This window comes from Onychostruthus taczanowskii, unplaced genomic scaffold (genome assembly GCF_017590055.1).
Source record: "Onychostruthus taczanowskii isolate IOZ18803 unplaced genomic scaffold, ASM1759005v1 scaffold64, whole genome shotgun sequence".
NCBI lineage: Eukaryota > Metazoa > Chordata > Aves > Passeriformes > Passeridae > Onychostruthus > Onychostruthus taczanowskii.
In genome coordinates, this window is record NW_024504122.1 from 2,720,676 (window position 1) to 2,747,836 (window position 27,161).

The following is a 27,161-nucleotide window of genomic DNA, read 5'->3' on the forward strand; positions in this document are numbered from 1 at the left end:
GGTATCCTAACAGGGGAGGAGCAGTACAATGTTAGCATCCAACACAGGAATAATAATAAATTTATTACAGTAGAAACAGACAGATACTGCATTAGCTCATGTACAAAATACTGACAGCATTCTGCTGCCTCAGTCAGTGCTTACTACGTACCCACATTTAAAAACATCCTGAAACTGATGACACCACGTGGATTTACAGAGGTCACAGCAATTTCTTGACACTACTGTCAGAGAGCCCAGCTACTCTTTAAGGTTTGCTGCACAATACAGAGAGAGAGGGCAGGATATCATTGGAACATCTGATATTTGACATTCTCCTGCACTAGGAACTTAAGAAGGAGCAACTTAGACACATAGGGAAGTATGAAAAATGCATTAAATTAGTTACTTGTGGTAAATGTTTTCATTCAAAGTGCCAACACTAAGGCAGCTGATGACTGACCTGAGTGCCCATCACTGTTGAAGGCACAATGAATTAGTTGTCAGTTCTACTCCTGAGATGTTGTTTTTTGCCTTTTTTGTTTAAACAAACTAACTGATGTAGTACAGAAACATTTTCAGTGCACTGCATTAACTCCCACTGGAAGCCAGGTGCCTCAGAAAGACTCTGAAAAGAAGAAATGTAGCTACCAACCTGCTGGACTGATTTGTTACTTGGTCTTTATACTGTTGGTTCCCCCCATCTTTATGAACACATTTGCTGAATTTATAGAGGAAGTCAGTGTGCACATCAGTACCTCTTCTTTCTCATCAACCTTAGTCAGTTGGAGTGAGAAACCTGGTCCATGCTAACCAAAAACCATTTACATAAAGTTGTATTTAAAATAAGCTATAAAAGATTTTATAAAATGAAGCCTTTTTTGCTCTGTTTGGTTCCACATTCCCACCCCCAAGTATAATTATGCAGATGTATCTCACATATTTGAGGGATGCCTTAAAAGGATGTAATTTATCCCATCTCTGGGCAGAGCTAACAGTCAAAAAGATTTCCTGCATCCACTGGCAAGTTTGCAAGCACATTTGAGTTACAGCTCATTTATTTCTGGGGCAGTATCAGGTCACAAAACATACAGTGTGAAAGAAATACTGGCACTGAGCAAATTTTGAAGGAAATTAGGACATTTTTCCCTACCCCCTCTTATACCAGACTCCCTGATGGAAGTCCACAAATAATTTCTTCTCTAAGAAGACAATAAAAACTCACCCTAAATACAGTCTTGAGAACCATATATACACATTTTGTATATCTGAAAACGCTGGCAAAAGTCCACAGAGGCAGAAGATGGAAAGCATGAGAGCTAAGTCTAACATCAGGTTCTCTACTGACCCTGACAGCCTAGAAACAAAACAACATAAGGCTTTTCTTTCTTCTGAAGTAACCTCCCCACACTGTGGTTCTCCAGTGGCATGTGGAAGAGGCCAGCTGTTGAGAGTTTCTTCCTGGCTCCATGATGCAGGAGGTGAGCTGTTATGCAGCAGAGAGACAGGCCTGACGAATGCTCTGTGCCCAGGTGTTCAGCAGAGCTGTGACTGAATGCTTGTCTGGGAGCTGCAATAGTTTTGAAGTCATGTATCTGTACACTGACTGCAAAAAGGGATTGGCTGCTGGAGAAAAAAAAAAAGTAACAGATAAAGGAAGTTGTTACAAAAATCATATTAAAACACTGAAAGAAGTGTTCACACTTCCCCACTACTGGCACATACACATGCCCAACACATGCCATACCATACTGTCTGGGGTTCTTTATCCACAGAGGGCTCTGATCTGGATAGTCTGCTGGAACACTGAGCTGGAGTGGTGGGACATTTGGAAGATTCTTGTCATCTGAAAGGCAAACACACTTCCATCAGAGCAGAGCATTTCTTCCCAGACAAGAGGCTTTCAGTGCATAACTGAGCTTGACTTCTAGCCTGTGAACTCCAAGGAGGAACCAGAGTGCACATCTCCCCCTTTCTTCTTACCTAGCTTGCATATGAGATGAACTGTGCCATTATTACTGCAGTGTGAAGGGTCCAGGTTCACCAGGAATTTAGGATTTAACCTCGCAACTTCTCCTTGTAGGACATTGGGGATGGTCTGTCTTTCATCCTCTTCATATTTCCGCTTCCGAGGGGAAGCAATGGGGGCCCTGTGTACAACACAGCCCACAGGAGGACTTGTTAAACACTCCACACATGAAAAAGAAAAGGAATGGGTGCCCCATCCATGAGCCCATCCGTTGTTTTAATGATTTGTGCAGAGGCATTTCTCCTGACAGGAGGAGCACTGGGTACGTACGTGATGGGCTGCCCGTGGATCGCCGTCATGGCCGGCATGAACGTGCGGTACAGGGAGTGGTTGAAGACTGGGGAGCGGATGTTGGCCAGGACAGCATCCAGGAGGGGCTGGCACAAGTACTGCTGCTTGGTGGGGGGCACTGGGGGAGGTGGTGGAGTTGGCTGAAACACAACAGAAGCCCCTTGTCCTTTAATTGTCACCAGAAATAGAAATATCTACCGCCGAGTCTGAAAAATTCTGTAGCAGTAAACTTCCGAGGCACAAAATGCAAATGATTCTCAAAACTGCACATAGTAACATTAAGGGAGGAAGTAAAGCAAAAACATATTCGGTTTTGGTTTAGGAAGGCTGTCCTGAAATTAGCCACAGTCCAAAAAAAGAATTATTCAAGTCTTGGCACAGAGCACAAGAAACTGAAATTCAGTTAAAAGATACACACAGGTGACTAACATGAAGTAAATGCTTGCCCGTTTTTTCCTGTTTTCGTATTTTGTCCAACCTTACTTGAAGTTTTAACACCATGAGTAATAAAAACTGTAAAAATGATCCTGCCAAGTCTTAAGGCCTTTTGGAATGAGTTGCTTATCTCTGCTGGCACAAAGCATTACATACCACAGCCATATCATTTTTCAGCTTCTCCAGAGCAATTTCACATTTCTGCAGCGTCTTCAGGGGGCACCTGTGGAAGAGGAGAAGTTTCATGCACATCACCCAGCAAATGGGCACCTCAGCTGAAGTGTTTCTGCAGTCTGAGCCCCAGAGACAGCCTCAGTGGCAGCAGGGCTGGGGGCTAACACCAGATTCTGGAACAGTGGGAAAACTGACAGGAAAAGTTACCGTTTTGAAGGGTCAGTCAGGATATCCAAGAGACTCTTCATTTTACTCAGGTCCTTCTTCCTGTCTGAAACAGTGTGAGAAACAAACACTGACTACAAGAAAAGCTTCCATTCTCGCAGACAGAAGTACAGCACACTGTCAAAAATGAAAACATGAGCCAATACTAAAGAAAGGAGTAAGGACTGAAGATCTTTCATCTAATCCTAAGTATATCCAAAGCATGACCTCTACATGTTTCAAAACCATCAGAAGTAAAAAAAAACTGATGAGAATTTAAGGGTAGGGGTTTTGCCCATTCCTCACATTAAAGTCTTTAGTTAGAAGCAAGAAATAACAGCTCTGACATTTTTAATCCCTGGAAAGGAAGTCACCACAAAAGACAAAGTATTGCTTCTTCCAGCACATAAGAGAGCTGACACAGATAAATGCATGGCCAAACACAGGAAACCTCACCTTCATTTTTATCTATTTTATTGATCATCCTCCGGAGTGGCTCAATGTATTTTGATAGCTGTTTGAGTTTTTCCAGGTACTGTTGCTCCTCTGACTGACCAGAACTGGCTGGACTCATGACAGAATTTGGATTTCCTGGCAAAAAGGAAGACTGCATGTCACGGGGTGATAAAAGATATTGCAGAACATTATTCTTAATTAGTCTTGATCTGAAATGTGGCACTCTCAGCGTAGCTCGTGTCAAATATCCAAATCCACAACTGGATACCCTCCATAGTTTAAGTGCTTGCTCAGCCCTGTAGTCTTTGTGTGGAAGTAACATGTTCCATGGGCAGAACAGCAATTCCCACTTAATATATTTTTTTGCAGCAAAGTTTCAAAGTTCCATATACCCATTCTCTAGGTCTTTATTTTGCCTTCACTCTGATGCTTTAAACACAAAATAAACAAAATAAATTCACAGCAGTTTTGGTTAAGTGGGTCCTTTCCTATCTGCAAAGCACACAACAGTGGTATGAGAAGGAGCCAGTATGTCACCTCCATCCATAGTAGCACAAACTGCTTATGCTGACTGGGAGGGAAGTGCCAAGTGCCAGAGTACACCTGGGAAGGTGTTCTGGAGCAAAGCAGCCTGCTGCTGGGATGGATGGACTGCTGCTGGGATGGATGGACTGCTGCTGGGATGGATGGACTGCTGCTGGGATGGAGTAGTTATGTCCTTTACAACTGCACAGTGTCACTAAGAGTTCCTTCCTGTTGGAATAAGGAATCATTATGCCTCCATAAACTTGCTCCATTAAATTAAATATCATTCTCTTTTTCAAAGACTGGGGAAGTTAGAAAAACCCATTACATGGTTCAGTAAGAGAACTATGATGTTAGAAGATGAGAAAAGAGGTTTCAATGGATTTTGATTTGGGAACCCAGGCTGTTGTGTTATGTGGGGTATGTGATGTGTTCACTGCCTGCAATGCCAGGTGCTGTGTAGAGCTCTTGGAATTTTACACTGTGCCAAAAATAACAGGTTTCCCAGGAATTATTAGTTACCAAAACACAGCCCAACCCACGGTGTGCAGTACAGCTCTCAGATCATTTACCTGGAGTGTTCAGAGGACCTGGGGATGGGACACTAAAGTTCTGAGGTGTTCGTGCAGCTGCTGGGCTCTGTGATGGTTGTGGAGATGGACTGGGGAGAAAGCTGCTGGGTGATGGAGCAGGGCCAGAGCTGGAAAACAAGCATAAAATTAAACCTGCCAGAATCTGACAAGGAAGGATCATCAGCCTGGAAGCAGATAAGATTTTAGTAAGCATCATGATGGCAGTTTGTAGTTCTGCCCTGGTGACATTTCATACACGGATTCTTTATGTAAAATGTGAGTTTTCAGAGTGAATTCAGCACAGTCTCACCTGTGCTCCCAGTGGAGCTGGTATTAAAATTCATTCACTTCAATGGAAACAGAGTAAGGTTACTGAATATTTCTGAAACCCTCACGCTTATGGCATTACCAGAAGTGCTCAGAAGTTGCAGTGGGGCTCACCTGACATTTGAGTTTGGCTGAGAAGTTGGCTGGCCTGGCTGAGGAGATGGCTGGGGCTGTGGTGGTGGAGGCATGGACTGGGGAGTCTGAGCCTGCTGGACAGGGGATGGGGATGACATCATGGTGATATTGTTCTGGCTGACCTGCAGTGTGGGAAAAGACACCATCAATACCAACAAAAGGGAGCAGAGATGGGAACCTAACTAAAAGGCTTTACCTGTGGAGAGAAGTGTATTCCCAGGCCTACAAGAAATGAAAGCATTAGTTTCCTTTCTCCCCCATAAGAACACTCCCACCTGTATCACTCCTGAAGCTCTCAGGGCAGTAAATCTTATCAACTTCAGTAGAAACGACCATTAAATCTGCACATTGCTTCAATTAACTGCATAATAATTACTTTTCACTGCCCAAACCATCATGTTGCAATTAAAATATCGGAAGTGCCATGTGAAAAACCTGTATTTTATTAGAACTAAAGAAGAGCAGGAAGAAAAGACATTTTCCACTTGATAATTAAGAGTGAAAAACCCCTCATTATTTAGACATTTTAATTACAGTCTTCAAAGGTCTGTCAGACTCAGCTGCAGCTTCTCAACTGGTTTTCTTTAGGAAGAAGGAAGAAAAAAATTAGGTAAGCCAAATCACCAACATCTTGTTTAAATATTGAGTTCTGAAAATCTGGGTGGAGACAGAAACTCCAAACCTAACAGCTGGGTGGGAAAAAAAAATGAAGGAGCTTTCTGACCTTTGGAGAATGATGAGGTGTGCCTAAAGGACAAAAAAGCAAGTAAGAGCATTCCAGAACAGCACCAAACAACTAAGTTTATTCTGTACACTCTACAGTGCCAGAGCCAGAGGAACACTAAAATCTAAGCAGCTTCTCACATTTATTCTAATATACATTTTTCCCCTTAATCACTTAAAACCAAACAAGAAAACCTGTGCAGTGGCAGAGGCATGGGATGGTAATGCAGATATTGAGTGATCACATTTGTTTAAGGCACATGCAGAGAATTCTTATGACTTGAGGCTATAAATAAGTACACACAAGGATAAATGGAATTAGCCTGCAGAGGCCACAGATTGTGGCTTATTAACCCATGTGTCCATTCTGTAAGTCACTGATTAGTCTTTTTGAATTAACAACTATTTCCCTCAGTTGAAACCATTTTTAAGCAAAGGTTCCAGTAAATCCACAAGTCCCAGGCACATCACAGGCACTGCAAATTGGTGCTGCCCTTCACTCTCTTGTTAAATATCCATCTAAATAACCCAACTGTATGCAGAGGACATGACATTTAGCACACTGAAAAGTATTAAATTGTCTGCTTTTGCATGGACACACTGACTACAACAGGAACTGCTCTGCTTGGTCCATCACATTGCAGCCATGCAAAAGGTCATATTCCCCCCCAAAAAGCACAAACAATCCCCAGCTCAGTGCAGAACTACTCATCTTGAAGACACTAGTTTATCACCCATTGCAGAATAGTTCAAAACCAAATGCAGCCTGACATACTATGATTTTTTTTTCCATCTTCAATAACTCCAGTACCTTTGCAACCTTTGCCACCTGTCCCACAAAGGTAATACAAAGTGAGGCTGAAATGATACAATATCTTCCTTTTCTTCAAAATCAACAACTACAGAGCTTGGGCTTCTGTTCTCCAAAGGAGGGGGATTCTTTAACAGCATGTCTCTCTCCTCAACAGCTGGAAAAGCATTTCAGAGGTTGAAAAGAACAGTTTGCCTCCTGCAGACACCATGTTTGGAAGGAAGCTAGGATGGACACTGCAAAGAGCATTCCCTGATCCTTCTCAAGTCTATTTAATGTGCTATTAGACAGCAAGTGATTTGGAACTTACCCATGTGGATACTGCTCCCATTTTTCATAAAGTCAGACTAACACCACTTGGAGTGGTTCATCACTTCCTGAAAATCAGGCCCCTGTTAAGGGTCCCAAGTTGGTTACAAAAAAGGACTTCTGGACACTTAAATCCTTGTGTTTTGGGAAGGAAGGGGAAAGATTTCATTAGGTTTTCTGCCAGATTTCAGTTTCTGTGTGTAGTTCAGCACCAAGGATATTATTTACATTAATTTACAAATGCTGCAGAAAAGTTAAGAAAAGGATATGCAGCATTTACTGTGCACATAAGCACTGAAAGAATGGAATTTTTTTGCACTACCCCTCCTCATCCAAATACTTGCACAGGCAAACAGATTTCCTCCTTTCCAGGACTGCTCTCTGCCACCTACATTGCAGAACCTCAAAGGCCAGTGCCTAACAGTAAGCAAAATTGTGACATTTTCAAAAACATGCATTCAGAAGTGTGCAGTTCTGAACTTATTGCCTTGGTTTTCTTTGCCAGCAGTTCATTTGCTACATCATTTCAGAACAGATTTAAAGATGATTTCAGATTTGGGTTTCTACATTGTTTGTAGGATAAAGATTAGGATTGTAACAATTTAATGAAACTTCAATTTCTAGGGAATGCTCTTTGCAGCTGACTCTGAGTAAAAAGAAGGCTTAAAAATAAAGAAAAAAACCCAAACACACTACAAAAATAGCTATGAACCCAAAAGACAAAACCCCTCCTCCTCCAGAGCTTTAACTCCACTGAATTCCTTCAGCTCCAGAGTTAGGCCATGGTTACTGATCATTTGTACACCCTGCATCTTCAGCAGACACAAGGAAATCCAAGTACATATTTTTTCACTGAGGGACATGAATTTCTGCACATAAAAGCATGTCCATGGACAGCTGCTAGAGCCCCCTGAGCACGAATCTGCCCTGTGACTCTACAGTGGCCTGATCATGACACCACACTCTAATTTTCTGAACTCTTAAAGCCCAAAAGGTACTTAGGCTTGCATGATAAAAGTCTGCATTTACATCCACTAAGCCAAAGTTCAGTGTTCAGAGCACACTGTCCTGGAAAAATAATAATATTTATTTAAATAATCCCAGCTATGAGTTCTATCTCCAGTTTGCTGAGTCTCAGGCACAGAACAGCACTCAGGAGATAAGGCTGGTAAGGGTTCTCAGTTCTAACTCTTGCAAATCAAAACACCGGGTGATTGTGGAATAAAACCTCATATCAGTAATTTTTTGTTTTGTTTGAAAAGACTGTAAGAAGCAAAAAACCCCAACCAAACAAATAAACTCACTGGAGAATCTAGTGAGTATTGTGAAGAAAATGGCCAGACTGTTTTGTCATATCTGGTAAAAACAAATAGCCACAAGGTATTGATTTCACATCTGGGCCTTCTGTTGAAAAGCTTTCTTCAGTGCAACACCAAGATTCTTTTCTAAAGACAAAACACACCCTGAACTACCTATCAGCACATCTAAATGGATTGTGACCCTACAATCACTCTTAAATGAGTGATTAATAACCACATATCTGCTACTGCCCTTCATCCTATTGTCAGCAGCTGCAAGGGCTCTGATGACAAGGAAGTTATATCCAGCAGACAGTAGCACTTTAGCATTTTATAAGATTAAGAGATGTAAAAGACAACATTTCTAATTTCTAACCTACCTAGAACCTGAACAAAGTGCTTTGGCAGACAATGCTAGAGATGCATGCTGGTGCAGAGCTGTCAGTTATCTGGCAGGTCAGACTGCCTTCATAACATGTTTCCAGCAATAGCAAACCATGATTGACTCACTCATCCCAGCACCTGCTTCAGAGCCATGTTCACTACAATCACTGCTCATAAAAAATTTCTCTTCTTCTTCTGCTTTGACCACTTGCTCAGCTTCTACATCACTTTCACACTCCCTGGCATGCACTGAGAGCACTCCCTGGTGAGCAGCTCATGTGCTGTCAGAAGTCAAAGCTCCTCAGTAACAGTGGCAGTGCCCAAAGATCCCCCCATGGCACTGAATGTCTGAACTAGAAGTCTCTTGCTATCAGTCAAATATTAAATAGAAGCAAAACTAATACGTAAATATCCATGAGAAAGCCTCAAATATTGTGGATATTTGAAATGGGAGATGATTATCTCAGTCATTATTAACTGCTACACTGACCAAAGCACAAAGGAAATTCCCCTCTGAGCCCACAGCTGTGGCTGGGTTTGTGTCAGCAAACACACACTGTACTGGACTGAAGTGACCATCCACCTGCAACCAGAAACGACAACAGATGTGCTTGCCTAGGACTGCACAATCTTTCTGGTCACTGTCACTGCCCTTGCAAACTCCTGAGAAGAGATGAAGTGCTCTGACCTCATGCATTCTCCAGCAACAGCTGGATAGGAGCTGCCAGCCTGCCTGCATGGGATCTTCTCTGATGCAGGTACAAGTGGAATCCTTCTGGCAGTTTCTCCTACACAGCCACGAAAGAAAAGAACAGCTCAAATTTCTCTGGGTCCCTGATACCATGCCAAGGAGCTGCTCAAACTGGAACAAGCCAGGTTTACTAACAACACAACAAGCACCTGTAGAGAGCATGAACACATGCCAAGCAAGGTCCTGGGCACAACTCAGCCAGGTACCCTGCAGGGCTGACTTGCAACACCTAGAAATGCACACTCACGGAGTGTGGACCTGTAATTTGAATCTTGAATCAATTCTGAACACGGCAAAGTTTTAAATGTTAAAATAAAGATCTATCCCACTTTAAAAACGCTTTATTTGACATCCCAAGAAAAAGGATCCATAAAAACCACAACCTGAAGACACCAACAGCCTGAGTATCGGCAGCAAGTTCATTGTTGGAGCAGAAGTGACCAGCCCCCTCGCCTGAAAGGCAGCAGCCAGGCAGCGAAGCCCTGCGGTGGCTGACACAATCGCTGTGACCCAGTAAATACCTGTGGCATTGGCTGTCCGCCCAAGGGCACGGAGCTCGGAGGTGCAGCCGGCACCGCGGGGGCAGGCGGGAACCGTGGTCTGATTTGCATCCCACCTCGGGCCATGGGTGCGGTGATCATCTTTGAGGACAGAGGGACAACAGACAAAAGTAATCGCAAAACAAGAAATGCAGTGCACTGGCAGGATGAGAAGCACATGCAGCCTCCAGGGCCTGCGGAGGGGGAGCATGAAGGGAAGGTTAGTGAGCTTGTCTCTACAGGTTAGCCTAACCTGCTGGCCTGGAAATCCTTTTTATCCTCCTGTCCATCTTCAGAGAGCACCTCATGAACTCCTGGAATCCTGACAGAGCCCACGTGCAGCCTCAGATTCCTGGGTCAAGGGCTAACTGTCCTGTCATTTCCATGAAGGGCCTTTCCTAAATTTTTTCTGACATCCTCAAGTTCTACAATTCTTGGAAATAAGTACTCAAAGACTGCTGTCAGGAGCACTCCATCTAAGGAGCTCCATAATGCCATAGGTTCCTGATGTGCTTTCCCCACTGTGGACTCTGAGGGCTCAGCAGCACGGGCCATGTCCCCCCTGGTACAGGACATTTTGTCAGACAGTCCAACAGCAGCTGTCAGTGCACTGCCCCACAGTGAGCAAACTTCACACCAGCCTAACCCATGCCAGCATAACAACACCACAGACAATTAAAAGGACTTCCAGCTTTGAAAAATCTATTTCCTTCCTTTTATAACCCACACAATAACTCAAGTATACTTTTTTAATTACCCTCATTTTGACGAATACCTATTCCTCTACTACCAAGGTGTGCTAAATTTTTCTGAGTCCATGATCTTCCTCAAGCTTTTTGATTCTCCAGCTGTATAGAGCAAGCACACCCTAAAGAACAATCATTTAGGGTAAATGATAATGGTTAGCATTAGAATCAATTTTTATGTTAAAATAGTATTGGGACTATGCTGCTCTGCAGTGTCTAAAAGTCTTTCAGAACCATGAGCCTGCATGAGCCATAGAGATTTAATTTTTTATATCTGTATAGCCCTCTACTACTTAAAATTTGGTATTACCCCACATACTGAGAATTTACAACAAATACAGCATATATTTGAGGTAGTATTCAGGTAGCTTTGGCAAATTCACTTATCAGTAAAAGAGTTTCTGTTTGGGACTTCAAAGATCTACAGTAAAGCTCTCTGGGCTGCCTTTTTTTCCTGGCTTAAATGTTACCTACACAATCCTAACTAATCTAAGAGATAATGTAGTCTCCCTCCTTAAATGGTTTGGGGCACTCCTGCTGGGTGTTTATGCAAATGGACTGAAGCAGCCAGCAACACATCTCTAGAGAGTCAAAGAATGCATGTGCTTACAATTGTTAAAAATAAATAAAATTAAATACAACATAGCAAGACTGAAAAAAAAGAAAGCAATAACTGATAAAGAAAATAGTGTCAAATTCAGCACAGCTGTTAGTTCACAACATCAGAGCAATGCAGTCCCTTTCCATCCAGCAAAGAGGGATGGTCAGAGACAGGATTTCAAAAGGGGAACAGAGGGGAGTGCCTCAGACATCACACACACATGCACACGTGCACACACAGCATGCAGCAGCTGCAGAGCAAACACAACCCAGCGCTGCCACAGAGCACAGGGGGTGCCAGGGAGTGCAGTGAAGAGCTACAGTATCAACATGAGAGCTGGTGAAGCAACATAATCCTAACAAAACCAAAAAAAAGGGGGAAATTGCTGGGGTGGGAGGGGAATATCCTTTCAGGCACAATCACCCCATCTCAGACCCTCGTGAATGCACACAGATCTCTGGAGCTGTGCAATCCCAGGCACCTTATGGTGACCCACATGTCCCATCTTGGCCATGTTTCTGAAGCCACACCACCAAAAAGTGAAGATTTAGATTACTTCCACTGAGGCAAAGGAAATTAAAAGAATATTCACAGGTTAAGTGTCTGGGAAACCCCTGAATACCAGCATGACAAACTCCAATTCAAAGGCTTTCAGCTGTTTGTAGTATTGTGGTTGGTCAAATGAGTGCACAAGCTTACAATTTTGGGGTAGAGTTTTTTGTATTTTTTTAAATGTGTGCTTTGAAAAGGAAATACATATATAAATTACACCAATTCCACTCTCTTAACAAAAGCAATCTATTTTCCCCCATTCTCCAGCCCGTTTATATTTATAAAACCCATGACCCTTTGATAAAGGAGTCAGGAGGGGGTTCCAAGGCAATATGTCCATAAAGGAGTTACTCTTCTTGTAAAATAAGAACACAACCAGAAATGTTTAAGTACTTTTGAGAAAGATTTTAACCGAACAATATCTTCCTCCACAAGTGAAATTGAATTCTTAGGAGGTAAAATTCCAGACCCTGTAAATGGAGATAAATCAGAGAGCAAGAAGAGGATCTCCCTCCAAAGTAAGCTACAAATCCCAATATTTGATAAAAACTAATTGGAATAGAACAAATAGAATCCAGAACCTGCAGCTTTCTTTTATCTAACATCCAAACATTCAGCAGTCCATAAATACACAGCTTCTGGTGAGCACATGTATTACAGTGCCACTGCACTAAAGGCAGCTCAGATTTTCAGTCAGCATCAGCCACTCTGCATCCTGAGCACCTGAAGGATTGCACCAGAACAGTGACTTCACTTTAGTCATATTATCTTCACTCATACTTAACTGCAGTTGATTACAGATCTTTTTCCTTGGTGCTGCAAGCATTTTGTGTAGGTCTCTGGGTGCTAGGACATTACTGCTGAGAGCTTCCCTGAGTGCTCACAAGGACTGGAGCAGGGTAACACTGACCTGTGTGGTGTCTTTATAACTTCAGAGAAGAACTTTTCACATGCATCCATGTTTAAACAAGGGACTGCTTTTACTTTTATGTAAGAAGGATTTACAGAAAAATGCAGGAAAAATGCAGGCGCAGCAAGCAAAATTCCCAGTTTGAAAGCCCTTAAAGACTAAGTTAAAATGTAACAAGGAAAGATTAGGATAGGGTTTGTTTCTAAAAAAAGCTCCCCTGAACCAAATAAAGAAGTCAAGGCATATTTATTTAAAATGCTGATGCTACTGAAAAACGTACTAAATAGAAAGCAAAAATCTAGTCTTAAAAGAGACTTATAGAGTAAAGGAAAGCCTTAAACACTCTCAACACTGAAGCTGCATTGCAATATTATATACAGCCAGAATCTTTAACCTGTTATATACAGAAATTATTTAGACAAGTACAAGAAACCCATTTAGTTATTGGACTTCACAGTGGTAGGTGAATTTTAGTAGACTCATCTTGCACTGGCATGAACATTAGTGGAGTAAAGCCTGTGTGTGGAATATTCCAAACTCCACATGTGGTAGATAAAGAGCAATCCCCACACAGGACTGGATAAAGCTGCAATACAAAACTGGCTGTCAACAATGTCATCACCCAAAGCTTTTCAAATGCACTGTGCTGTTAAGCCACTGGCACATGAAGTCACTAAAGGGGCAAGAATTCAGTTGACTCTACATAAACACAGTCCATCTGCTTCAGAGTTGAAAAGAGCACCACTGAAGTTAATAACAAGAAAAGAAGTCAGTGCCTCCTTCCAGTCAGTCTAAGTCCCTGCAGCTCTCACCTGGAAATTATTTAAGAAACAAACAAGTTTTAATTCACATTTCAACTGCATGAAGAGAATTCTGCATTGCTGCCAGCACTGTCCCACCTGTACTTACCACTGCCCAGCTTTCACATCCTGTGTTACACTGACACAAGCCAAAGGAGCAATTCAGAAACAGAACTTGGCCACACCAACAAGGATGTGGCCAGCTGAGAGTTACCATGGTACAAGACACTATCCCTGATACAGGTCTGGGAGATGCACATTGGAGAAGCAATTGCTGCCACAGTCCACACAAAAAGCTTCTTACTGAATCTATAAAATTACTTGTGCACTGAATGGGAAATGGTGCTTGAAAAACATGGAATGTCTGAGTATACAAAAAGAATTCTGCCATTAGCCCTAGTCAGCCTCATTTCAAATCTGTCTGCCTCTCTCTTCATCTACAGAGTGGAGATATTTGTACTTACCCATGTCTGCAAAATGCCTCAATATGAAACACAACACAGGTAAGCCACAAAAGACTTTCATATTCTTGTGGAAAATGGGATAAGAGGTTCAGCTCAAGCTATTCCCCATTTTTTTCCCGTGTCTCCTTCATACCAGACACACATCAAGAAACAACCACTGGGGCTGCAGGTGTATTGCAGGATAAAAAAACCATGTTAGACAACAAGCTTTCAGCCAGCACTTTTCTTTTTTAATGTAACTCTGCACTTGTGACACACACCATTTGTTCTTCACAGTTCACATCCAGAACAAGAGCATCTAGATCTACTGCCCATTTCACTCAGAAGAAGAATGAAAGATGAAAGGACTGAAAGGGGAGTGCAGAGAGATTTCATCATCTATACTATTTTTTTATAGTCAATACAGGAAGATGGAAAGTAAATCACATGTGATTAAAGATAGCAGGCAAAGATTCACAGTACAGAAATCAGTTTACACAACAAAGCAGTCACCTAGGAGAGTTTAATGAAAGAAGAGGTGATACACTCCAGGTACCAACAGTCAGACTTGTAGTGTGCCCACAGGAGACCACCTTACTCATGTGCATTCCTGTGTCAGTACAGGCAACACTTGGACCTATTGGGGACACAGAGCATGCACAGAGAGGTTGGCAATGAAATCCTGCCTCTGACTCCAGGAAACAGCAGAGAAGACCATATCCCCTTCATACAGGGGCTGACCAATGGCAGACCCCTCACCAGGAGCCACCAGAAACCCAACTCCGTGCTCATCTCTAGCATGCACTTGCCACAGGCCTGTGACCTGGGACACTGGCCCCTGGGCCCTTACCTGCCCTGAAGCTCCCATCTGAGCAGCTTGGGCCTGAGCTGCCTGCACTGCTGCTGCTGCTGCCTGCTGCTGCTGCTGCTGGACCAGCTGAGCTCTTACCTAGGGTATGAGAACAAAACCCACAGTAAAAATACATACCTGAGCAGGGTATGACATTTCTGTTTCAACTGCATTGACTATGCTTGTTAAAAGGGCTATGGAGACAAGACCAGCCTCACAAACTAAAGTTTTTGGGGTTTTTTTGTGAAAACAAGTTCCCATGTTTAAAACATTTAGAATAGTTTTCCCACAGACTGCACATCCAATTCAACAACTTCTTGCACATCTTACCTCTACTATCAGGTATTACATATAAAAATAATAGGCACTTAAATTTTTGGCAAGCCTACCAACGACCAGCATTTCAAATGTTTATGAATTCTTTACATCTGTCAGTGTGACAATCATGACATTTAACTACTCCTAGCTCAGCTGATAGGAGCACAAAGTGGAGATATCAACTTATCCACTTCTGAAGTGTGGCTGGCACTCCTCCCCACTAAGGCCCAAAGAAAAACAGGTCTGAGCTTTGGCTCAACAGTAACCTATGCAGCCCAGATACAAATGACTAGCACTTCAAAAAGCTGCACCATTAAGAGGATGACCCAGCAAGATTCAACAGAGTAGAATTATTGTCTTGCCCACCTTCTCTTCAAGGCAGGAACCAGCACAGTAAACTCCAAAACCTCCCAACATGGCAGCAGAAGCAAAGCCAGCATGGTAGAGAGCTAACACTGGCTGCAGTCTAGAACACTTCACAGTACTTGCTCATGTTCTAGAAAAGCAAACTGCATGGAGGTAATTTTTCTTTAACCAGAGTTTCTTTTCCTTTTTTTCACTTGCCCATTCAAGAGTGAGACAAAAAAATATTTTTTAAATATTAGCTGCATGAATGGTTTTCACAGATTTCCAGAACTCTTAGGTACAAAACTGTTCTCTACTGGCAGGCCCAAATACAAACCTTTAAACATCCTGTACTCATAACTTGATAACTGTAGAGCTCTTAACAAGTTATGGTTGCCCTACTTCACTATTAGCAAAAGTCAGATATATGTTTTCTTTCTCTAGATGAACATAACAAATCAACAATCAGCTGGTCACTAGCCCTTACCTGCATAGCTTTTAACTGCTGTGGTGTGAGAGTGACAGGCATAACCTGGCTGGGAATTTGTCCTGAGATTGCCTGAGGCTGAGACACCATGGGCTGGGGCTGAGGCTGGGACTGTGGTGGAAGCTGAGACTGCTGTGCCTGAGCAACCTGTTGCTGCTGTTGTTGCTGCTGCTGCTGTTGCTGCTGTTGTTGCTGCTGCATCTGTTGCATCTGCTGTTGCATGACTTGTTGAGGTGGCTGCTGCTGTATCTGTTGTTGTGGTATCTGCTGCTGCTGTTGCTGCTGCTGCTGTTGCTGCTGCTGTGCCTGCATGACCTGTGCTGCCTGCAGCTGCTGCATTTGAGCAATCCGCTGCAGCTGCTGCTGCTGCTGTTGCTGCTGCATCTGAAAAGCAGGAAAAGCCAGGATGTTAAAGCTTCCAGCAATGCAACAGCAGACTTACTTTTATAGCATAAACCACAAGTAAACAGAATCCTAATACATCAGACTGATGTCTTAAGCCCAAAGGAAAGCCTAACCTTTTATCCACTCATCCCTCGTATATCTCAGCCCTAAATACAAACCCTAAATACAAATCCACATGACAAGCTTTCCTGTAACTTTTAAAAGCAAAGGTGAAGTCCATCAGCTTCTCCTGTACCAATGGGCTCAGATACTGTTTTTCAGATGTAATCACCCCTTACCAAAGACTGCACAAGAATATGACAGCTGAAGTTTCCTCCCCTGCTTTTGTACCTAAGGATGATATAAACATAAATATATACATATATATATATATACATATACACTTGTGTAGATATATATACACATTTTTAAAGTGGCAACACATGAGTCACACAATGACAAAACAGCCACTACCGCTAGAGTAATTCAAGGGCTGTTCTTTCCTAATTTGTGTCAGAATGATTCAAGGGCTATTCTTTTCCAATTTCTGTCAGAATGAAAGGCTATCATGACATTTATAAAGAGACAAAACATTTAATTCCTTATTGCTATGACAAAAGAAAGCAACAAAAGGCTCTGTAGAGCCTTTCCTCTAGCATGTAACATACTGCTGTCAATTAACTTGCCAATCTAACCTGAGGCCCTACCCTAAAGTGGAAATGTGTTAGTAACAGACAGAGCTGATGCTTCCACACAAGCCAAGCCTCACCTGACAAGTAACTCATTGTCTAAGGTTACAGTGCAAGATGTAACCAAATGTTTGTATTCTATTGCCCCCTGTTAAAACCAGCTAGGGTAGTGCTCTTTATCTCTTCCACAACCCATCCTCTCTCTAGGGGGAAATCTTCTGCTCATGGCCACTGAGTGTCCCTGCATGGCTGATCAAATTCCAGCATCCCATTGGGAGATGCTCCGCCCAGGGGAGGAGCCAAGCATTCCTACCTGGATACAATCTGAGCCTGGAACAGCCCAGCAGCCTTTGCCCACTGCATTCCCAGAGGAGCAGCTTTCTCCTGCCCTGCATTCCCAGAGGGAGAGCAGGCCCCAGCATCCCAGAGGAAGAGCAGGCCCATCTCCAGCAGCCCTGGAGCTCCAGAGGAAAACTCCAGCCTTGTGCAGGATCCCTGCTCCAGCAGAACCACAGCTGGCACTGCAGGAGGGCTGAGCCACCATGGGATGGGACTGTCACACCGCCCTGACCCACAGGGTGTAAAATTGTGCTCTGTCTCTGTCAGTGGTTTTGTACTACTGCATTTTATTTTAATTTTCCTATTAAATTGTACTTCTGACTTGGGATCTCCCACTGCTTTGCTCTCAAACCAGCACACCGATCACCACATTTGCAATGGTAGCTGTTTGTCATCACCTGCTGTTGGTTTTGCTGCTGCTGCATCTGCAGTTTCAGCATGTGCTGCTGCTGCTGCTGGACAGCCTGCAACTGCTGCTGCTGTTGCTGCTGCTGCTGTGCCACTGCAGCGGCCGCCGCCTGCTGCTGCTGCACCTGGAACTGCTGCTGCATGGCTGACTGCTGGGCCTGGAACTGCTGCTGCTGCTGCAGGGCCACCTGCTGCTGCTGGAATTGCTGCTGCTGCTGCTGTTGCTGCTGAGCTATTTGCTGAAGCTGAAGCTGGGCTGAAGAGAAGACAGACTGTACTTAAAACACAATACCCAAATAGTGTGATATTAATTAATGTCCTTCCTTAGCAGCATATACTTTTGCTTCCTCAAACGGATGGGGCTCATTAACAGCAGAATTAATTACAGTTTGTACTACCAACTTGTAATTCACTCTCCCTTCATTGAGAGTAAGTAAAGAGACTCAAAATGTGCAGGAAGAAACGTGCACCAAGGTCACCAGCAGGAAGCACCATACCATGGAAAACCTGGGTGAGCTGTACAAAAACAATGTTCTGAAGTTGACATGATGAAAGAACTTGCTCATGTAACAGCTGCACTGTGTTGCCTCTACTAAGAAAGACATTCATCCAATTAGGCAGCTGTATTTGAAATCAATTATTTCCCAGTTCACTTGGCTGATTTAGCCAGAAGTATGACATCTCTTCAGCACCCTTTCCCTGGGGAAAGGCCTTATTGCTGCAAAGCTGATCTAGCAACTTCAGTGGCTGAAGCAAACTAAACACTTACTCTGCTGAGTAGCTGTAGAGACACCAGGCATCCCATGAGGGGCCATTCCTGAGGTTCCAGGAGGCTGCTGCTGCCCTGGGAGACTCATCTGCTGTGCCATTGGACCAAGGCCTGTCATGCCACTCATTGGTGCCCCCTGAGCTCGGGAAGCCATGCCCATGCCAGGCGCCCCTGCTGCGGGACCCCCAGTGAGATTCTGCAGGGCATTCATCGGATCTGCAAAGGAAACAGACACTGATGTGCAGCCAGCCATGCCACTGCTTCTCCAGAATCCCCTGCTCTCCATCATCTACTCTCTGATCTGACAACTTCAGACCAATACCCTGACAAACTCAGATGCACAGCCCTGCCTGTGAGGCTTCTGGCACATCTCTGCCTCTCTGTAAAGAGTGAGAGAAGATTTAAAGTGCTCCAGTGTTGTGAAGTTCCACACAGATTTTAAATACATCAGAGAAAAGGACATATTAGTCATCTCCAACTTGATACAGAAGTCAAAACAAGCTGCCAACAAAACTCCATGAGGATATAAAGCTTTTAACTTCAAAAACCAAGAGAGTCTCACTGTGGATCTTCCTCCTCAAGTCAGAGAAGCAATGCTCAGACAGAGGATGTACTTTGCTACACAGTTCTGTGGGGGGATAGAATATAAGAAAATAAAGATAGTGCAGAAAGTAATCTCACCCCTAAGAGAGTGAGATAATTTGCCCCAAGAGGGCCAATTATCAAAGATTAGGAGCAGACCTGACTTTAACAGGCCATTGCTGTGACAAATAACAAGAAGAGTGCTATAAAGGAGTGGGTTGGCTGGTTGAGAGGGGACTGGAGTCAGTTGGCTACTGTGAAGAAGAAAGAGTCAGTGCTCTGAAGAGCTGCCCATGAGGAAACACCAAGAAGGTATGAAACTTTCGTGGTAAGGAGACAACAGTGTGGAACTTTTGCATTAATATGACAACAGTTCCTCCTCTAACATCACTGTTATTATGCATTGAACAAATTCAATGCCTTTCAAGACAGCTTTCATAATCTGAATCCTGGGCACACAGAAAAGTGAAGTTAAAGGGAGAAAGACAATTCAAGAGGTCAAAACACAACACAGGGTGCAGAAGCAATATGAACCAGGTACAGAACACACACCACCTCTTTCTTAAGAATACTTATAAAATAATTTCCAGCAGGCCAGACTGAATATTCATCAACCACAGACTGCATATCTGCCCTACAGAGGGGTAAAACCACAGCACTATACTATGTCCCTAACATCCACTGCAGTGAGAATGAGCACAGAGGCAGAAGCCAGGACCAGATCTAAGCTCACCAAATGGCCCCACAAATATTTCTGCCTCTGGTGCAACACCTGGGGAGCCACAGCTGGCAACAGGCAGGAACCTGGGCTGCTCAGAAGGAGATTATTTTCAATCACTCTGGTGCTTTCATGAACCTTCTTGCTGTGAGCTAACAGAAGTACCACCAGGGGCACAAACAAGCCTCTCACCCTCATCACTGAACAACTCCAAGACTGTCATGCTCCCCTTCCTTCACTCCAGCAGCATTTAATATCCCAGCTAGGGAATACACAGATGCTTTATTCTCAGTAACCACAGCCCTGACGTCTAAGCTGTTCTATTTAGAAATGGAGGGTAGAGGGAAGGAATAAAATAACAACAACAACAAAGGAACTCTTACCACTGACAGAGGCTTGAGATTTCTTATTGTCTGCAAAGAAAAAATGATTAATCATTCTTGTTAATATTGTCACATTGACCTTCTGGATATACTCTCTACATAATTTTTAAAATAAATTTTTAAAACCCACTATCTACTGTAGCTCTAATAAAATACATTAACCTAAGCCAATTTGGTAATCAGAATGCTATATAAAAATGGAAGGAAAGCAAAGATACAGAAAAAATTAGGAAGGAGGAAAAGTATCAAGTTTAAATAATTTCTCAAATACTTTTCAATTACAGATGATGTGTAAAAGAAACAGTATTTATAAATTGGGCATGCATACTACAGGAAGATTTTTAAAGCAACTTTTTAAGAATCACATGCAGAATCACACACAGAAGCCCTAAAATTTACTTTCTTTTTTTTTTTTTCTTTTATGATGAGTCAATGAGAAACCACAATTGAGAAGAAAATAAAACCAAAACTAAAAAATTACTTACGAATATCTCGGAAATGGATAATGAGCCTGGCCACAAGAGAAAGATACTCCTCCTAGAGGTGAAAAATCAGTGTTTTAGCATAAGAAATGAAAACAGATTAACCATTACTTTCTGGTTCTTCAGTATTCTTCCTCAACATACTGGATTTTACTCTACAATGTGTGTGGGCTTTTCAGAGCAGTTCACTTCCAAGAACAATCTGTTTATGAACTAGGAATATTTTCACTAATACGTCATTGTGGTTGATGGTAAAAGAAGACCAAGAAACCACAAAATTCACAGGAAAGAACCTCCCTGACAGCCACACTAACAGAACCACAATATGCAAACTTTATAAACCAACATACATTTTCAACTTCTTATCCACTGTAATTCCTTTTTTGTAAGGACAGAACCTGCTTACTTTGCACACTGAATTATTTAAGTCCTTGAATTATGTCACATTTGTACTACAGTAACTCTTTTCAAAGCTAAATTCATATTACAAATACAAGTAAATTAATAACTTGGAAAACTGACATGACAGAAATGTCGGAAGTGAAAAGACAAATACTATTTGAAATATTTTCTTAAGTGTGCCTCATCATTTGTAGGAAGTTGCAGAGGCTGAGACAAGCCTTGCTGCCCATGAAACAACCCACCAGGGAGGATGCCAACTGTGGGTGCATATTTGTGGCATCAGCACTGTAACATTTTCACCAAGACATGTTCCATTTCAAACATGGCTCATTTGGAGACAGCAACACTATCCAATTTCTCATGACACAGCTCCAGGGAAGAATTTTATGATTTGGTAAGAGTGCAGGATTGTACATTACAGCCAGACTTGCACAGAGACCACGGCTCTTCCCTTGGGGTTACTCTTGACAGGGCCTTTCCATTGATATCCTAGGTTTTTCTGACCACCAAACTGGAGTGGTGCTACACTGTAGATAAAGGAAATTCCATGCAATTCACTACAAACATTCAAGTAAGAAAAGTGTGGTTCCACACATGCATGAAACAATGCAGCATCAGCAAAGCTGTCCTGCACTAAGGCGAGTCTGGTGCATCTGTTGGATGCAGAACTCCTCACTTCCCCTCAAGGTAAGTGAAAAGAAGCAGCACATATAAAACAAAATTTCACATAACTCTGTATTGTTAAGTGCACTGGCTTTGCTATTTCTGCAGTTTGTTACAAATTTCTTTTGACACCAAATAACTTCTGGAAGCAAATAGAGATTTACCCTTGTTTTGGCCTTCATAAACACGTGGCTCTCCATATCTTTGCTAGATTTGTTATGGGCAACACCAGCTTTCCTCATGGCTTCATCACTGAAAAAAAAAAAAAAAAGAGGAAAAAAACAAGGCTGGATTTTAATTGAGGGTATTACAAATACCCTCAATTAATGTACAGGAATACTTCCTGTAGTTAGAAAGGTCTGTGAAACAGCTTTTTACCTCTCTCTCATTTATGGATTAAAAACAAACAAAAAACCCGAATATCCACACCCCCCCGCAAAAAAAAAAAAAACAAAAAACCAAAAAAAAACACAACAAACACACAAAAAACCAACAAAACACCACAAACCAAATCACCACCACATATTACTTAAAACTGCCACCCTATAAAGTTTCTTCAAACAAATAACGCAAATAATGGAGAAAAATGCAAAACCACCAACTTCTAAAAGGCAACACAAATATTATTTTGCAGAAATTCAATACCAACTGCTAAACAAGTCATTATTTTACTGCCTGATGCAATATTTTGACTAAATACCAGGTCTTGTTTACTTGAGCAAAACTGAATGACAGGATTAATGTAATCCATGTTTGGCAAACAATGAGATTGAGCTTCCTAGCAACAGGATTTTCCAAAAGAATTCTCTAAACAGAAGGTGGAGGAATAAAACAAAAAACGCTGTCTAAAGGCACAGAGGCTTAAGCAGTGAGTGAGGTGAGGACAATGAGTGGGAGCATGGGCTAGGGACAGAGGAGGGCAGAGGTGCAGCACGGGCAGGGTGCGAGGGGACATGCCTGGAAAAGAAGGGGCATTCTCAGGACATCAAAGAGCAGCAACCAGTTCAACTATGGAACATGCAAAGAAAGACAAAAAATCCTGAAACAAGAGTTCAGCAAGGCGAAGCCCTGTTCCAATCCTCTAGGCACTGTCATTCTCAGAAACTTCCCTGCAAAACCTGTTCTTCTCTAAAGCAGCCTGGCAGTTACAGTCTAAATTCCACAAACAAGTGATCAGGAAATACTTAAATACTTTCACTTCGTGATTAACATATCAGAAAGTTGTTTCTTGGTGACTGCCTTGCATGAGCAGCTACCCTCAGGGCAATGACCCCTGGACGTTTCAGCCACTCTGAAGAGACACAACTGTTTTATTTCCCCTGAACTTCTACGACCTCCCATGCAGCAGGAATGGCGCTTGCACAAGAAGAAAATGGGTTCAGCTTTCTGAATTAACTCAGTGACAGTCTCAGAGGAGAAAAGCAGGTGCTACAGCCTTAAAATGCAGGAGCTTAGGCTGCCACAACTCACACCCTTACCTGCAAACCAGCACACAGAACACAGTGGAACACTGTACCTGCTGCAAGGCTCTTGTGGGAACATGTTTGTGGGGTCTGGCAGCCACCAAAACAATGAATGCTTTCTTAAACTGCAGCTTCTTATATGAAGCTTTCTTAAACTGCAGCAGAATCTGAACGTAATGCAGAGTAACTATTCCCCCATGGGCAAACAAGCCTTGAAGTGAACTGCTCATAAAGGAGCTCTGCAGTGGAGGAAGAAGTTATATCCAATTCTCTATTAACAAGTCCTTTTTTTCACACTTTTCTTTTTGGAAAAGCTGCCTCTAAATCCACACTCCTCTGAATCCTCCTTAACTTTCTAGTCCCAGTACCATGACAATGACTTTCATGTTGAGAGCACTGAAAAGTGAGCAGACAAAAAGAGAAGACAAAGATTGCACAGAGGCAAGTAAAGAAAGTAACATGTAAGTAGCACTTAGGGGATGTGATAGAGACAGTGATCAATATGGTATCAGGAACCTGAAAAAAAATCCACAGCAAAGAAATTATCTGCTTTTATATGAATCATTTCCTCTTGACATTATAGAACATGGAAGATGTATTATTGTGACTGCATCTGCATTACTGAAAATGTCACTGAGCTTTCTATGTCCTATCTGTTAGCATTCCAGTAAAGGTTTAGACTGGGAAGAAACAAAAACACACAACTTGTTCCTTGTTCACATATTTAACTGCAATCAACATAAAACCAGTTACATTAAAAGACCAGGGAAGCCAGCTAAAAGAGTCTTAGCTTTAGCACAGAGCACATTCCTTGCAGAACTCCCAACTCTACAGAACTTTGGGAACTAGATGGTACCAAGCAACTCAACCTCCATCTGCTTTGTAAGCACTAGGGAAATGCAGCATTAGTAAATGTGTAGATGTGCAGTAAAAATCTGCTTTTCTGATTTCATGCAGAACACTCAGAGCTGTGGTTTCACAAGATGCAGCCTTCAGCACCAACACCAGCTTCAGGAATTCCCCCTCCACTCTCAAGAAGCTTCCTTCCAGCCCAAATATGTGCAACCTCTCACTCAGGCTAGCCGGTCTAACAGAAAAATCTAGCAGAACATGTTCTCCTTCCAAACTGCCCCAGCTCCCTCCCCAGCCAGGGCACACCGTGACTGTGTCAATCAGTTGTTGCAGTGAAACAGGACAAGGAGACCCAGGGCCAGCACCTCCCGAAGTCAGGGCCCATCCCAGCGGCTGAGTTCCATCAGAGCACAATTCCCTGCTCACACAGCCTCCAAGCAGCTCAGAGCAGGAACCACACACAGCCACAGGCTGAGTTCACAGCCCAGATCAGACCTGTCCTTCAGGCAATACCAACATCTAAGAACAGTTTAAGGAAAGTCCTTTAGAAGGGAGAATGTACTGAAGCTATGTAAGGGCCAGAATAAAGTGGTGCCCTGCAAGCAGAAGTATTTATCCACACTCCTCCACCACTGCTGACTCCTGGAACACCCTGGGAGAAGCCAAACCTGCCCCTCAGCCTCAGTCACTGGAGCTCAGGCTTCCTCAGTCTTGCTCCAGTGTGGAAGTTCTGCTTAGCCCTGCAGGCCCACAGCACCTGGCACTGGACTCAGGACATGAAAAAACCATTCTCCCAAATGTCCACAACCACATCATGCACATGGAGCACTGAGGGATTCCTCAGGATACCCCCTGCCCACACTGACATGGTCACTCACACATGGCTCCTGAGAAACAAAGCCAGAGCCCAGAAAACTTCAATTCAGTGCCTCAATGAAAACCCAAGTGTGTAACTGTACACAAACTGAGAGACCTGCATGCAGCAGCTCTACAGAGGCTGCCTCAAAACTCAGAAACTATTCAGATAACTCAAAATGAGTTATGTGACTGGTTGCATGCTTTTCATGCCCAATACCAAGTGTTAACACTTACCTTGACAAGTATCACCTCCTGGCTGCAGGATGAACTGGAAGATTGTATTTTTAAGATTGTACTTTTAAGATTGTATTTCCCTAACTGCTCAGAACAACCTTCCCACAGACTATAAAACTTCCAGGTGATTCACCAGATATTTAACTACCTCCCTCTTCCATCTGCTACACCAGCCTCTAATGACACAGCTGGGAGCTTCTGGAAAGAAATAGGAACTTGCTGCATAGAGAGCTCCAGTTTTTCTGGCAAGTATATTGCTTTTATTTCTCATTCAACAAACTCTGCTTCTGGCTAGCTTCATCTTATCCCAAGTGCCACAAGGAGCCAGGCCAGGCTGTCTTTGGCTATCTAACACACAGTAATTGCAAAAAAAAGTCTGCTGCAGTCACTGCAACCACTCATCCCAGGAACAGTTTTGCTTGCTTTTTAAACAAGGCCATGAATACAAATATCTGCTCCATCCTCTAAAACTGGAAGTGATAAAAAGGCTCTCACTACACCTGAAAAAAGCACACAAATTGTACAGAGACATCTGTGCACTTGTAGAAAAGAAAATAAATAGAGGGCATGCATTAAAAGTTTAGGATTGCTGTCATCTCTTCATTTGGCATTAACCTTAGAGATTTTCTGGTCAGTAGCAGTAATTTTTTAATCCCTTGTTGTACACTTGCACTGAAACATTTTTGAGCATTGTTTGCTGCTTAGAGAAAACACATTACAGTTTGCAGGACAAACACAAACTCCAAGTTTGATTGTGCCAGGTTTGCATGTGCTTACCCACGTTTATTCCCTCAAAGCAGCACAGCAGCCGAGGGCACTTCTGTTTGCTTGTTCTGACAAAGCAGCAGAACAGGAGAGGAAGTAAGGGATTAATCTAACAAGATGAATGACTTCACAGAAAGTTTAGAAAGTGAAACATCCGTTGTGAGCACCAAGGAAGTCTGTCTGGCTGTGAGAGACAAACACCATCCTACTGCTTCAATGAACACTGCAACAGTTTCATTCTGGAACAGCACCCTGACTGTAGGAACACACAGACGTTCACACTACTCATGTGTCATAAAAAACCAGCCAGTTTTAATTGTTAAAATCAACAAGGGAATATCAAGCTTTCCCAAATACATGAATTAGCACTCCAACATTACTTTAGAAAGAATGAACAGTGCTTTCACTTCTGTGCTCACCACCTTCCATGGGGTAGAAGAGCCTTCCAGAAACAGAAAAAGCCAGCAAAGCAGCAAAGTAGTTCAAGGAAAGCAATTGTTTCACACAGGAAAACCGAAAAGGCAACAAGCTGAACTTCACATTAAACCACCATCATTTTTATTTCATGTTTGCCCCCAAAAGTCAGACACAAGCCCACAACAGTGATTTTCATAGGGCTGAATATGCCAAATTTCACAATATCGTGGACACTGGCAAAATCACAGCCCTACACCAGACGGTGTCAAGCAGGGCAGGAAAGCAACGCTGCTGGAGAAAAGGAAAGTGAAAGAGAAGGAGGATCGGAAAAACCAAGTCAGAGACCAGTCCCGGTTACCCCCGACAGGGTCTGGGCAAATCCGGGCAACGAGGCCGCCTCACGAGAGGCCCCCTGAGGAGAGGAAACACCGGGACCGGGCACGAACCCAGCCAGCCGGGGCAGGCCCGGAAAGCCCTGCGGAGGGGCGGACACGGGCGGGACACGGGCGGGACACGGCCCCGCCGGCGGCCCCGGGGCCGGCGGCAGCCGAGGCCCGCGCGCGGCCTACCCAGCACCGAGCCCGCGGCGCTCACTCACATCTGGCTGACGAGCTTCTGGCGGAAGTTGGTGCTGCGCCAGTCAGTCTCGGGCCCGGTCACGTCCATGGCGGCCACCGGGAGCGCGTCCCGCCGCCGCTGCCCTGGGCCTCCGCCGCGGAACGGCCGCGCCGCCGCTTCCGGCGCGCGAGGGATCGCGGG

The 27,161-nt window shown here is 43.3% G+C and overlaps 1 protein-coding gene across 1 annotated transcript; it reads right to left on the reverse strand.

Annotated features, from left to right (window-relative positions):
- Window positions 1-46: 46 nt before the first annotated feature.
- Window positions 47-27,127, reverse strand: MED15 (mediator complex subunit 15). The gene is made up of 18 exons (XM_041420415.1): window positions 27,001-27,127; window positions 21,978-22,065; window positions 20,752-20,803; window positions 20,267-20,296; window positions 18,584-18,799; window positions 17,805-18,070; window positions 15,995-16,378; window positions 14,845-14,943; window positions 9,925-10,044; window positions 5,107-5,249; window positions 4,666-4,793; window positions 3,569-3,703; window positions 3,116-3,179; window positions 2,891-2,957; window positions 2,279-2,439; window positions 1,963-2,129; window positions 1,727-1,825; window positions 47-1,605 (listed from the first exon to the last, which is right to left on the reverse strand). The coding sequence occupies exons 1-18, from the start codon at window positions 27,066-27,068 to the stop codon at window positions 1,469-1,471; spliced, it is 2,424 nt and encodes an 807-aa protein (XP_041276349.1). The 5' UTR covers window positions 27,069-27,127; the 3' UTR covers window positions 47-1,468.
- Window positions 27,128-27,161: the final 34 nt, after the last annotated feature.

Bases quoted from the DNA above. Each gene is read 5' to 3' on its own strand.
- MED15 (XM_041420415.1), bottom strand. From the start codon at position 27,068: ATGGACGTGACCGGGCCCGAGACTGACTGGCGCAGCACCAACTTCCGC. The intron at 4,794-5,106 runs GTGAGCCCCACT...CTTGTTTTCCAG, and splicing joins CAGCCAAACTCAAATGTCAG to CTCTGGCCCTGCTCCATCAC. The intron at 1,826-1,962 runs GTAAGAAGAAAG...TTTGCCTTTCAG, and splicing joins TCATCTCATATGCAAGCTAG to ATGACAAGAATCTTCCAAAT.